At 31.4% G+C, this 15,834-nt stretch overlaps 1 protein-coding gene across 7 annotated transcripts in view; it reads right to left on the bottom strand.

The window, feature by feature from the left end:
* The window catches only part of raw (NDT-like domain-containing protein raw), a 178,501-nt gene that overhangs the window by 32,939 nt on the left and 129,728 nt on the right, over positions 1-15,834 (bottom strand). For all 7 annotated transcript variants that reach the window (XM_088260649.1, XM_088260647.1, XM_088260645.1 and 4 more), the window contains 2 exons: positions 2,409-2,523; positions 942-1,066 (listed from right to left, as the gene is read on the bottom strand). In XM_088260649.1, coding sequence (XP_088116775.1) covers positions 942-1,066; positions 2,409-2,523 — 240 coding nt within the window. The remainder of the gene's footprint in view (positions 1-941; positions 1,067-2,408; positions 2,524-15,834) is intronic.

Genomic DNA, 15,834 nt, shown 5'->3' with positions numbered 1-15,834 from the left:
GGAGAATAATTTTGTTTGCGGATATTTTATGCAAATAAATATTATCATTGTGAAAAAAAAGTGGTTACATAAATAAAAATGCTTGCATTCATAGAAAATTGTTATAATCTTTTCAGATAGGTCCATTTGAAAAAAATCCCTTCTTAAAGCATATTATTATTAATATTTTAAGAAGGGATTTTTTCTAGTACTTTTTTCTTCAAACTGTTTGTATTTTTACAAATTAAACTACAATAATTGTGCCTACATTAAACGACTCAAAAGTGGTCTTATACAGGCGTTCAATTTCATATTTAAATCATGATACTGTATTATTCAACAAAGTTAATATAGTCCAAATAATATTTTATGGACAATCCGACAGTAAAAAATCTATAGAAGTACGTTATTTGTTTTTAAAATGAAAGATCAAAGAATAATATGTGAGTTAATTAAAGTCCAGGTGTAATTATTTTATTGTAAAACCTTTATACTGTAAATGGTTATTGTATCTATTGTATGTAATGTAAATAATCTAATTATAAAAAAAAACAAATAATAATAAAAAAGTTGTATTAACATGTAAGTATTTCGGCTCAACACAGGTCATGCCTAAAGAGCCGTCATACATATAGTAAAAAAAGTAAGTATCTATGAAATAAATAAATTTACCAAGATGATTAGAGAAGATCTAATTTTTTGCAAGTCGAAAAGCCTAAAAAGGGAAAAGAAATGGTTTACATTGAATTTTAAAACAAAACGTTTCACTTATAATAGTAGATTAATTAGACGTCCGAGAAGTCAAGATTTTAATCTAATAAAAAATGGGGAACTTTGCAGTAATTTGATTTAAATCCCACTTTAAAAATGCCGTGGGAGGGTGAAAAGGCTGTCAAACAAATAAATTTTGAGTACTATCATAAATTACTTTTGATTCTTATAGCGACTTTTAAAATACTGACCATTTTCAGCAATATTCCTTATTTGCGGCAGTTTGACGCCATTCTCTGCTATGCTGGAGACAGTCTTGGGTTCAGTGGTAGAGGAAACCTGGTTGCAATAAGCGGGAACATCTTTTGAAGACAACCTATAGACCAAAAAAAAACGCGGTTAAAAAGCAAGTTCACATAAATCTACTCCAAATTTACTAAAAAAAAAGGACTCACAAATTTGGCGTTTTCATATAAAAAGAAAATGATCGAATCCCCCAAAAACTAGTCGGCTGTCCAAACTTAAAACACAGTAAGGGACATTTTTTTGTAGTACGTTTTTTCTAGTAGAATCTACTTAGTCCAAAAATGCAAAAAAAAGGTAGTACAAAAAAATGTCCCTTACTGTGTTTTGAGTTTGGACAGCCGTAGTAGTGAATCTTTAAAAAACTGATACTACATTCATCAGTTACTGAGGCAATCAAAGTGATTTGAGACATTTTCATTAACGGTGAATGATGAGAATTTTAAACGACATTATTAATGATAATTTAACGCGTATTTGTTAATCTGTAAAGATGTATGATCTCTAAAATGTCATGCAAAAGATCTTGAAACTGACGATTTCTCATTTTGTGATAATGTGTTTTAAACATTTTGAATATAATTTCAAGTTAGTACATATTTTTTCATGTTTTTTTTCAAATGGTGACTTTTTTGTAAACTTTGACTTTTGACAAATGGTAACAGGTTCGAGAAAATGGAAAAACGAAATTTAGGGGTAGGGTGGAAAATCGATTTTCGAGATTACAGCTTAACTTACTAGCGTTAACTTTATATCATTCTTAACTACAAAAAAATCATTTACACAGTTTGGGTGGTACCATTCGGTTACTAGCGAACAGCAAACGTAGAGTAGAAATTTCGTTCACTCCTTTCAATAACGTCATATATAAAAAATCAGGAGGTCGTTTTTAAAGTTTAAAATAGAAAAAAATGTATGAAAAATAAATATCAAGCCACTTATTGAACTTTTTACTGTGTAACAAATCTTTTTAGGTAAAACCTGAAGGTTTTTTCTCCATTTGAACAATATTTAGTTTATTTAAAAAAAAAAAAATTAAACAATCCATTTTCTTCAAAATGCAAAAACAACACTTTCTGCCCTGTAGCGGGTAAATATTAAGTTAAAAATGTGCCGCTTTTGCTGGTATATAGTACATTTTGTGGGCATTCCGAAAACATGCACAACTGAAAATGGACGATTTTTGATATATGACGTTGTAGAAAGGAGTGAGCGATTTATGCAGGAGAAAAATACGGTCAAGTCTTCTTTTACCTCGCCACAATCCTGTAAAGGTGGAAAAAATCTTTGCCGCAAAGTGTGGCAATGTAAATTAGATTTAGGACGAATAAGGAAGACTTTTCCGTATTGTTTATGAACTGAAATGATCTCAGGAGGATATAATTTGTTGATTTATAATTTGCGTAGGTACTGACGTGCGTTTTTGCGTGTGTCTCCTGAGCTGCGCGGCGAACATGCAGAACTCGCCGAACGACAGCGACAGTTCGTTGCGCCGAGCGCACGTGCGCGCGCACACTAACATCTCGAACACTGAAACAAAAGAAAAAAAAACACATAAATTTTCAGTCTTGATTACTTTAGTAAGCTATCAGTCTTGTTTATTTTTTTTAAAACTTTATTTCTATCTTTTTCTTTTAAATATTTTTTGTATTTTTACTGTATTCCACACTTTATTTTTACGTTTTTGTTTTGTTTTTTTTTTTTAATACGTTTTTTTTTTTTTGTTTTTTTTTGTAGGAACCTTGAAAATTTTAGTTTTGAAATGAGTAAACGAAATTACTCATCGGGAATTTTATATATGTTACTCTTATGTATGCAATATATTTAAAAATAATATATTTTTAAAGAAAAATGGAATACATACACCCCCAACACACACACAACTATTCCTGAAAAGTGTCCCTATTTACCCCAGTTTACGGTATATTTTATGATAGGCACGTTTAACGACTCAAAGAATACAAAATATAAATTGCTGCCAAAAAATATTCATTTTATTAATTGATTCGGCATTCAGCAGAAGCTGTGAGGTGAGTTTTAATATTTTTTAAATAAAATTTTGAAGTCACGTGTTTATGGGAACCGATTTGACAGCCGACATCAAGCGGAAACAGCCGAATGGGAATACTGTAAAAAAAAACGTCCAGGACATTGCAAAAAAAGTAATGACTGTGATTAACTTTACCCCGAAATAAACAAACAAAAAATACCATAAAATATAATGAAAGGATACTTTCAAATTATAGTTTAAAAAAAACCGTGAAGAATTTGAAAAACACTACTGAAAGTACTCGTATATGTAACTACATTTAAAATTTTCAATTATTATAAATTGATAGTTATATGTCATTATCTTTGAATAAGAATGACGATAAAAAATTAAGTATCCATTTAGTTTTTTTTATAGATCCATTATTCAATGAATGAAGCGAATTTTTATATACATATCGTAGTCGTACAGGAGAAAGTGACCAACTAACAAAAAGTAAAATGTTCAGGAGGGCCATTTAAGTCACTTTTGCTTGGCAAGAAAATAAACATCAATGCAGTTAGTCATTTTTAACAAGTCAATATATTATGCTTCCATGTTTAAAAAACTTTGGGATTTTTTTCAGGGCAATATGCTAGTAAGAATATCAAATAGTCAATGATCTCGTTTTTGTAAAAATGCACTTGGTCACTTTCTCCTGTATGACTACGATATTATGTCCGATCTCAAACGCTGTTAAAAATGCCCTAAATTTAGACAGAGTCTTCTGATCGATGGAGATCGTTCACACATTGGTATTTATTATTAAATATTGCGTAGAGTTGATTTAGAATAATTCATTTTAAACAATTATTCATTCGTCCTGTCAATATCAAACAGCAAAGTCAAAAAGCACTTCACGACGAATGTCCGAAGACAATAAATAGAATTTTGTTTGTGTTTTGTATTGTTTATTTTTATCTAGATATAGTGTTAATTTTGTATTATTTCAAACCCATTTTTATACCTACAACGGACTTTTGGCTTTAAGGGACATCTCATCCCTCCAATCAGCCCGTTATATCGAGGTTTCACTATATTGTAAACAGTTAATTTGCACATGAATGAAGAATGAATGAATGAATATCCAGATTTGTGAACAAGTATTTGGACACACTCAAAATGTTGTAAATTATAATGCATTTTAAATGATTTATTTGCCACATGCACAAAGCCACGGTAATATAGTGCTGAGTACTGACCATAGGTAACGTGTGCATAGCGATTACCCACCAATGTCAAATATTTGAATAATATTGCTTTCTTTAAAAATAGTGTTTCACGGTTGACAAGTTTTATGAGAAAATATGCACAAAATTTGCCGTAATCAACTAGCAAATAACAGTTGGCTATTTTTTCAGTGTCCATTTTTTTCCTTTCATATTTGTTAGTTGCCTTAGAATTTTTTCCTTGCCTGTTATGTACAAGGATTTACAGCATATTTACATAAAAAAAATAAAGTGGATGTGTAAACGACTGTCCAAACTTAAAACACAGTAAGGGACATTTTTTGGGGGAGGTTTTTTTGCATTTTTGGACTAAGTAGTTTCTACTTAGTCCAAAACGGCAAAAAAACGTTTTTAAAAAAAAGTCCCTTACTGTGTTATAAGTTTGGACAGCCGTTTAGTTCACAGTCAATTAATAAAGTTAATCCCTGGAAAAACTAAACAAAAGATAAATTTTATTTCTCCATTTTATTACGAAATTCCGTTCGTAAAAACAATCGACCGCACAATGTAAAAAAAAAGTCATATCAATTAAAGGCTTAAATAAATCACTAATATATCAATCCTTTTTTACTCGCACCACAATTCATTGGAAGAATTTTAAATTTTGAATGTGTTAAAGGTTGGCTGCGATGTAGACCGTGCTGGAGGTCCAAGGAAATGTGTGATTTTTCATTGCACTGGTATATGAAGTATATGCAAGACTAATCATCTTGCCTTCATGTAATTAACGTTCAAGATAACGCTGTGTAGATAAATTGCAGTGCACTATTCAAATTGGTGCGAATAAGGGTTAGAAGCAGACGAAAAAGTAGAAAAAGAAGGTAAGATCAATAGCGCGGAATTAAGACAGGATAAAACATTTTAACGCTTTTTTATTTCGTGAGTGCAAAAATAATAATATGGATTGCCAGTTTTAAAAGAAAACAATTAGTTTCTTTCTCCTTTTTTAAATTGAGAAAGACAAAAATTTTAATTAAAATATTTAAGAATTAAAAAAATAAAACAAACGGGTTTTTTACTCTCAACATTTCTAGAAATATTATAAATTTCTAAAAGCGGAAACTTTAAGGAACCTTACGGAATATTATAAATAAAATAGAAGAATATTATGTAAACGAATATTTTCAAAGCTTCGTCTTCTTCGTCTTCTTTTTGCGTTGTCTCTGTAAGTGTATAACTGTCAAGACCTCATATTTTATTTAGTTTATTTTGTCAAATACGTTTCCGTCTTCAGTTGTAGATGTCAAATAACGGGCAATTGATTTATAAGTTGCACTAAATGCATGTATTTGTCCCAGCATCTTTACTAGAGTCATATATAAACTTGTAGAAGTCTTTCCTGGAGTCATATATAACTCATGACGTCGGTGATAACGCAAGACCGTTGACAGTTGGTTGACATGTGTAACATGTAAATATATTCTATCGAAACGGTTTAACAAGTGATGAAATGAAAACAGTATAAATTTGTGAGTCGAATATGGCAACAACCTCGTGGCCAGTTCTGTTCCGTCGGCGGGTCATCACAGCCGACTTGTCAATATTGCAGAAAAGGTCACGCATCCAAAAACGGAAACGCCACGGTCGATTTGGCCATTACTATCTGAACTGCCCGATAAATAGTGGATGCTGGAGAAACTACATTATTCGGATTACAGGGCTTGTCACCGGCTGGCTTAAGTTATCACGTTAATCTGTATGACTGCGACACGGTGCAATTAAGACTGGCGTCGCGTGTGCCGATGATTTTCAAACTTTTTTGAGCGCGTACCCTTATGACGAAAATAATCCTAAATAGAACCCTACATATGTAGGTATATGTCGACGATGTGTGATAGAATTGGTGAAATAACGAAAGAATACAGGGCTGAATTAAGAAGTATCTCTTCATTGTAAGCCCCCTTGAAGTGATACAAACCGTCGAAATGATATATGGTTTATATATATATATATATATATATATATATATATATATATATATATATATATATATATATATATATACATACATATATATATATATATATATATATATATATATATATATATATATATATATATATATATATATATATATATATATATATATAACCATATATCATTTCGACGGAGAAACCAAGTTTACGGACACACTCAAAATGTCGTAAAGAAAAATATCTGTTTTTTTTTACTTATTCCCGTACCCCTAGAGTCTTATGCGACCCATTCGGAGTACGCGTACCACACTTGGGAGACCACTGGCATTTAACGAATATTTTATCAAAATATATAAATGTCTTTGCGATTACATTTATTCGTTTTCATAAACGTTTTGAAAAACTAAATATGTATTTGAATATTTTAAATATATATTTATAAATATATTATTTCGTAAGAATAATATTGTTGTAATAACTTTATCAATTGCAGTTACCTACATTAGGAGTATAATAAATTTACAATATTATTTCAAGTTTAAAATAATAAATCACTTTGTAAAACCACTATGTTTAATTATAATATTTACGGCTTTTTATTTATACGGAAAACTAATATCACTTACAGAATAAATACATACAGGAAATATGGTTGACAGAGATTTACCATAAGGAAAATATCAGTTAGAAGGTTAATAATATAATATTTCTATTAAATTACATAAATAATGAATTATTCCCATTATAACATACAGCTTTGAAGATATATTATTTTTATTTCCGCCATATACTTATATATTTTTTTTAATGCAACGATGTAATTCCTAAATTCCTAGAGGGTTTGATTATTTTTTTAAACTGCATATTATTTATTTACCAATGCAAAATAAATAACAAAGAAAAAATATATAATTGTATATTAAAATTAACATAGTGATTTTAATTTGTTAACGTCAGTAGAAAATATCTATAACTGGATGGCTCAGAAAGGAAATTTTTAAGGATGATTTTTTTGACTGGTTATTAATGTAATAAACAAAAATAGACCAGCTATACCCGGCCACGCGTTGCTGTGAATCAGTCTGGTTAGTGGAAAAGAAATAATGTAGATTTTTTTGACATCTCCTTAAAGATGAAGAAGAATATGGAAGTCTGAGCATTTACGGGGCTGACAACCGTCATAGGCTTAAGTGATCACTTTACACACGTGTAACATTCACCACTTCTACCCATTATTGACAACCACACAACTCAAATTCTTGGAAGTTCTATATATATATGATCCAATTCTGAAACATTGTTCTTGAATCACTAGAACTTCACTAGAGACATATATTGGTGAGATGAAAAGAAGCTTTTTTACTGAGCAGAAACTCTTTTATTAGTATGTAAGGTCCGAATCCGTATTCTTCTTTATCTTTGATGAGATGTCAAAAAATAATATGAAAATAATTCCTGTAATTGGAGACAATCCAGATTTTGTAAACAGGTATTTGGATACACTCAAAATGTTGTAAATAATATAGAAATAATAGATTTCTAATATGTTCGATTCCTCTCCTCTCCTTTACCTTCCTGTATATTTCATTTTATACCATACCCTTACCCTTTTGCTCCCACCCTTACACACACACTCACACACCCACCCTCTCATCTCTTTTTTCTCTCTTAATATACAACAGTTTTCATAACATAAATGTGGAATTATTTAATTGTCCATTTAAGTATTTTTTTATATTTTTACGTACAAGCTGTAAAATTCCCATACAAATAAAATAAAATAAAATTTTACAACATTTGTGAACCAATGAAAATATTAAAATCCTGTAAAAAAACAATACGATCAAAAACATAGTAAATGCCAAGTGACAGCAGCTGTCAAGAAGCACGCTGCCGCCATTGGCAATGACTAGTCTGTTTTCGGTTGGTAGGAAGATATCTTAGCATTAAGCCCGCCAATGTACTTTTTTCTGTACATGAAAATAAAATAAATAAATAAATTAGCATATAAATGAAATAATATACCAAATTAAGCAGAGCACGTTGGCGGATCCAATGTAACACACAGCTTATTACTGATTTTAAACCATTGTATTTTAATTTTATTATCATTCTTTGAAAGTTCATGTTAGTTATAAATGTCACCGTATTGTTAATGGTAAACCGTTAAGACGCAGTTTCAGGGTCGAGTGTGGTTCGGAGACCTCAACCGATACAATCGCATCTTCGGGGAAGTGAATACTTATAGTCGAGAGTCGTGTAAGGTCAGATCTTCAAAGATCTAAGTCACAGATACACTCGAGAGGCAGAATCGGTATAAGAAAATATATTAACAAGGACAGAGCTAATGTCGCTCACTGCTTTCAACAACGTCATGTATCAGAATCATGATTTTTCAGGAGATCGAATCTAAAGTTTAAAAATATAATAAAAAGTATTAAAAATAAATATCAAGCCACTTAATGAACATTTTATCGGCTGTCCAAACTCAAAACACAGCAAGGGACATTTTTTTTGTAGTAGGTTTTTTTTTGCATTTTTGGACTAAGTAGATTCTACTTAGTCCAAATATGCAAAAAAAAAGTACTACAAAAATATTGTCCCTTACTGTGTTTTAAATTTGGACAGCCGTTATTGCGCGACACATCTTTTTAGGTAAAACCTGAATGTTTTTTCTCCATTTGAATAATATTTAGTATATTAAAAAAATTAAACAATACCTTTTCTTCAAAACGCAAAAACAACACATTCTGCCCTGTAGCGGGTAAATATTAAGTTAAAAATATGCCGCTTTTGCTGGGACATAGTACATTTTCTGGGCATTCCGAAAACATGCATAACTGAAAATTGACGATTTTTTATATATGACGTTGTTGAAAGGAGTAAGCGATATTTACATACAAAAAATCGCGTTGAAAAATACTGTGTAATAAAATTCAATACATAGTATACTTTGATGGATATTATTATAGAATTATAAAATGTATTGTCTGCAGTTAAATATTGTACGATAATTTGGCATAAGTACAAGCTAGGTCCAATAATAATAGTTAAACTATAAATCCTGTCTAGCAATAAAAACCGTATTCGAGGTCACTCGAGATGAATAATGCAATCTGATGCATTCCGTTATGCAGTGTTACCATTGCACAATATATATACTGTAATCATTTTCAGTTCCTATTCTAAATTCATTTTGACTATACATACTAGTTGTAATCGCCGTTTTTATTTCATTGTTTACATCAGTGGTTCTGAACCTTTTTAAAGTCAGGGAGCACTTTTGACCATAAGGAAAATTCGCGGTACACCAAAACTAAAGATCCAAAAACATACAAGGGTAACATTTATTTAAAATAAAACTTATTATTTGAAACTATTATCCACCAGATTTTAGGTTCTGATCGATCTGACAAATTAGTTTTTAAAAGTGGTATTACACAAAGTAAATGATAAATGGTACGGAGAGTGTTATATTACCATACCACAAAGTTAACAATGCTTTTAATATAAAAGTATCTGATCGATTTGATCGTGGCAAGATCGCTTACATTCGCCAAATATGCTTTTCTTAGCCATTCTCTCGCTATCCATTCGACCCACATATCCTTACTACCTTAAAAAACTCTCAATCTTTTCATTTATATATCCTAAAAATACTGCTAAAAACTTTTGCATATTTTTTTAAAAATTGTATGTACTATGTTCTGTAGGGAAAATGTTAAAATTTCCCGTATTTTTCTTTGTGTTTATATGCTGTTACATGTTGCAAAGGACAAAGGAACATCCTCTGCATAAATGCTCAGATTGAATCACCAGTTCTGCGAACGCAGGACGGCAGTCAGCATTTTCCAGAAAGTGTTTCGAACAACAACAATAATTTAGTTAGAGCGTTAGGGGTGTGTTCGAATGACGCGAGGGGTGACGAATGCCTTACAAATTTACGATGTAAATTACACAATAATTAGTCATATTATTTTTTACATCTCAACAAAGAAGAAGGATAATATAGTAGTCTGGCCATTTACGGGGCTTACGACCGTCATAGGCTGGTCTAAGTGATCTCCCTGTTCGGTGTCTTAGTGAGGAAGATGGCATTATTACCGCTGACAAAATTCGTTTTAAAATAAGCTAATTATTTATTCATTTTATTTATTATAACTTCCATATTATTATTTAAAAAAGTAACCCTAATTTTTTGGACATCTCAACAAAGATGAAAGTCGGGGCATTAGCGGGGCAACGAGGAATATATACACACACATATATATATATATATATATATATATATATATATATATATATATATATATATATATATATATATATATATATATATATATATATATATATATATATATATATATATATATATATATATATATATATATATATATATATATATATATATATATATATATATATATATATATATATATATATATTTATATATATAGTTAAATTTTCGAAAAAAAGTGCTTGAATCACTAGAATTTCACTAGAGACATCTATTAGTGATATGAAAGAAGCTTTTTATTGAGCATAAACTCTTTCAGACTTTCATATACTTGTTCATCTAAGTAGAGGTCAAAAAAATATTTGAAAAATAACTTCTACAATTGGAGATAATCCAGATTTGTGAACAAGTATTTGGACATACTCAAAAGTTCTGGATAATTACTCATTATTTTAAAAATTATCAGCAACAAAACAGATTTGATCAATATCTTGTCATTGAAAGTAAATATGATTAAATAATTTGGGTTATATGGCCGGCCTTCAGTACCATCAAATACAAGCCACGGACTAGATCAATTTAAATCATAAGTAAAATGTAAAAGTACCAAAAATAAAAGTATATAATCAAAATGTAACTTTGTTTAAAAAACACTATAAATATTTTATTATAACTTAACTATAATGTCTACCGGTTTCGAAGCTAATCGCTATGAATGTCCGTATTTTTCCAATTCAAAATCGCAAATTTTTTATTGTGTAGTGACTACCCAACACCGGGACGCGCGTTTTATTTTAACACCGGAAAGGAAAGGATAATGAGGGTGTTTTTTCTTGAACGTTTTCCGCAGATACTTTGTGGCACATTTTATAAACTTTATGAAATTAAATAACTTAGTTTAACCACTTTTTTATTAATACAATTGAACCTACCGGTTTCGACAAGAACCTTGTTATCATCAGGGTTTATTTTAATTAAAAAACATTTAGGATTTTTACGGAGTGTGTGGAAGTTTTTGGTCAGAGTATTGAATGTTTTTAATGTTTTTGAATTAAAATAAACCCTGATGATGACAAGGTTCTTGTCGAAACCGGTAGGTTAATATGTATTAATAAAAAAGTGGTTAAAACTAAGTTATTACATTTTATAAAGTTTAATGAGGGTAGCTAATTTTGTTTTTAATATAAAAATAATTTATAAATAATTTATTGTTTTTAATATAAAAATAATTTAAAATAAATGGACTGGTACCTGAAGCGGAGGGCTGATCACCTTTCCTTCATGTGTAAACGATCAAGATAACACTGCGTTTATATGACACAGTGCCCTATGCACCACTGGGGTGCGGATAAGGGTTTATTATTATTATTATTATTATTATTATTAAATACACTCTCCGGTAAATATTACAAATGATCTAAATTTGCGGTTCAATTTGTCAAAAATAAGCACGTTTAATAACGTTTGGCTACGATGCTTTCCCTGGTTCGACTGCCAGCAATGCGTATTCACATTAATAAACTTGGTCAGTCTTGGCTTGGTTTTAGATGTCAAAAACCAAATCTTGGAAAATTTGCAATCAAAAAATATTTACCGGGAAATTAACAATAACATGACGGAGATGATTTTTATATAAAATATTGTGATATGTGGGAAAGTCCGGTTGTTTAGTGACCGCGGAATAATACTACACTTCCCAGAAAACACGGCCCATTTCCGGGAACGATTAACACCAATACATTCCTGTGTCATCTGCGCGGGCGTGCGAATTCGAGTAAAGCTGTTTACGTTATTTTTATTGCCAGCAAATAAACAAAATTGAAAAAAGGATAACGAAATTATCGAAAGTGTTGTATTTTTCACAACGTTTTGGATCGGTCAGATTGTCAGTGTTTGTTCACAAATCTGGGTTTATCCACTTTGGAGTTATGTTGACATTTTGACATCTCACCATGGATGAATAACAATATGGAAGTCTGGGTATTCGCAGGGCTAATAAACTTTCATAGGCTGGTTAAGTGATAAGCATCTTTGAACATTTTAAGAGTGTGATTTTAAGTCTTATTTTATGTATTTTATCACCACTTATTTCAGTATTAGGGTTTGAAAGATGCAGCATACTGAGTAATATCTGGCACCGATTTCTAGCTATTATCATGCCAAAATTGTTGAAAAAACCTATATCAACTATCTTGAAATATTAAGGAATCAGGCGCTAGCGATTCCTATCCATTTGTTGATGTTTCTGAGCTACGACTCTCCACTATTATTTTTATAAACTAAATATGCTAATAAATTCTTGTACATAATGGGCAAGAAGAATTTTCTAAGACTACTAATAAATATATGAAAATAAAAAATAAAAAAAAGCTACGAGTGTCTTCTTCTTTCTACAATCGTTCGCTCAAAATCGTAGCACACCCCCAATAGTAATAATAAAATTGGATTATTTATAAAGCGCCATTTTCGTAAAATACTACCACAAAAGCGCTTGATCAAAATTTAGATTTTCTCATATCTTTAGGAACTTTCCTCTCCCGATTTCATTTTACAACAAAAATCCAAAAAATTAATATTTTTTTTCATCATTTCAAATACATCTCATTTGTCAACTGCGAAAAAAAGCATCGCGTGATAATGCGGCAAGCGTGGGAGATGAACTCTGGTATTCTCAACTGATCGCTGATCACCGTACGGTCCATCCAGGCGGCTGCCTCCTACCAGTGAGGTGATTAATGGTCTCCGAGATGGTCGTGAGATGAGTGCACAAAGAGAACGATCGCCCGTTACGTCAGGCCGGTGACGCGCTGGCCTAGCTCTGCATACCCTCGCGGCCTGATGAGACGGAGTAGAGGAGATTGGAGAGCGGCAGTGATGGGATCGAGGTTAACATTGCTTCAAGTTCCATTATGTCAGTGTTCCGCAAAATGTGTGTACACTGCGCTTACTCCTTTCAAGAACGTCATAAATAAAAAAAAAGATTTTTCAGGAGAACGTTTTTAAAGTTTAAAAATATAATACAATGTATTAAAAGTAAATATCAAGCCTCTTATTGAACTTTTTACTGTGCGACATATCTTTTTAGGTAAAACCTCTAGGTTTTTCTCCATTTGAAAAATATTTAGTATATTTAAAAAAAATAATTAAACAATACCTTTTCTTCAAAATGCGAAAACAACACTTTTTGCCCTGTAGCGGGTAAATATTAAGTTAAAAATAAGCCTCTTTTGATGGGATATAGTACATTTTCTGGGCATTCCGAAAACATGCACAACTGAAAATTGGTGATTTTTGATTATACTTATGACGTTGTTGAAAGGAGTGAGCGATATGTAATATATGTTTTCGTATTACATTAATTTTAATAATAAATCAGTATTAAATAAACTTTGGTGTAGCTCCAAAATTTCTTCATTTGGCAGGTGCACCTTGAAGAAAATGTTTGCGGAACACTGCTTTATGTTATGCTTATTTGCGAGAACGTCTTTCTAATGCGCTTTGTGAGACGGTTTACGCGAAATTAAGGCCCAGATTTCAAGCATTCAAATCAGAATGCGCAGACCCGCGCTCAGGGTTCGACGTGTCCTTACGCTCGTTTTTTTTTTTAATTTATATTGGAAACTTTTTTGTTTTTTAAATAATATTTTATATGTATTTTTTAATTCCTTAATATATAATAACTCTTTTCTTTTCAAAACCATATAATTATTTCGATGAAAAGCTTATATTTCAAATGCAATAAATGATGTTTTATGAAAAAATCATTTGCGTTAAATGTTACCTGGATTTAGAGAAAATAAAGTGACGATTTAACGAATACTTGGCTTTAAGCGTAATTGACAGGCGCCGTGGAGTAGTTGGGTAGACGCTCGACTGCGAATGAAAAATGGCTTTCACTAGAATAACTTTTCAATACTGCAAATCCCGCAAAACCGCTAATTTTACAATACATAAAAAGTACTGGAAGCACTTTTCATACTATTACCGAAATCTCAGATCAGCGATCAAAGCCTTTTGAGTATATAGATAAGGAATCAGCATATGTAAATAATTCGAAACAACATTTATGAACACATTAAAATCGCATTTAAACCGCCTAAAACAAATAATAACCGGTCATACGTGAACCCGCAAAGCTCTAATACTACATCTATCACTAAATTGGCCATTGAATACAATCTCCAGTTAAATTACCATAACGTGTTGGAAGTCCATCCCTCAAAGTGTTGAGAGTAATTACCAGGTCGTTTTAATTTAGACTAACATGATTTTAATCCGCTAGTAAAATAATGGCGACGGGTTACAACACTAGACTAACCATCTAACAGTCATGGACACTGAATAGGTTTTGCCAGTATTCGACTTCGTCTTCAACCATTTTGATTTCAGCATTTTCTATCTTCTCCAATCCATTCACCACATTACTCTCTCACTCAGCCTACTGTCCCATCCCGTCTTCATGGTTTAGGAAAATTTCGATGAACAAGAAAGGTACATCCACCATTTGTCGAATGAGGATGGGACATTGCTGTACGAGAGAGCACCTTGCGAGGATTGGTGTCTTTGACTCCCCCATTAGCGAGTGTCGTTTTGAAGAGGAAGACCTTAACTATATATTCTTTGTTTCCCCAATAAATGACCAAATGCCAACATTTTTTAAAACTCTGGCCCCGCTTATTCTCCTCCCTACAGATATTCATCTCATCCTGGCGAGCAGGAACCCAATTATCTACAGACTTTAAGTTGTTTTTTTTTTAATTGAACGGAATTAATTTATAGTTTAATAATAAGTCTATCATATTTTATAATTAGGTAATATTATTTAATTAAATTGACATTGGCAAAAGCAATATATTTTATTTGCAACGCCATTATACTTATATATATATATATTTTAAATCCATTCACCTTTTTTGCAAGATTAGGTTTTTCCCTTTAAATATCTAGGGTCACTAATACATGAAGGGTGTGCAGCAAATGTATCTCATTGAATTAGTGTGGGGTGGATGAAATTCCGATCCGTGACGGGAGTACTTTGTGACCCAAAAATGACAGCCAAGCTTAATGGAAAAGTCTAGCAAACAATTGTCATACCCGCACTCCTCTATGGCTCCGAATGCTGGACGATGTATTACACCTGCTCTAGGCAACTACAATAGAATCGGCTGAAATGCGAATGCTTAGAAAGTTAGCTGGAGTGTAACTTAAAGACAAAATTAAGAGTTCACGCATTAGTGGAAGCCTGGATGTAAATGATATCAATAGTAAGGTAGAGGAAAGGCAATTAAGATGGTATAGGTACATACATAGGACGCAAAGAACCTAAACATATTATAAATCAGGCGATCGCCATGGATCTTTCTCGAAGAACATCTAGAGGAAGACCAAAAAATTCATTATGCTATAGAAGGATAACCCGAGTTGAACGCA

This window comes from Brachycentrus maculatus, unplaced genomic scaffold (assembly GCF_059751285.1).
Source record: "Brachycentrus maculatus isolate JH-2025_06_01 unplaced genomic scaffold, ASM5975128v1 h1tg000139l, whole genome shotgun sequence".
Lineage (NCBI taxonomy): Eukaryota > Metazoa > Arthropoda > Insecta > Trichoptera > Brachycentridae > Brachycentrus > Brachycentrus maculatus.
Note: the sequence above shows the minus strand (reverse complement) of the source record. Positions and strands in the feature narration are given on the sequence as shown.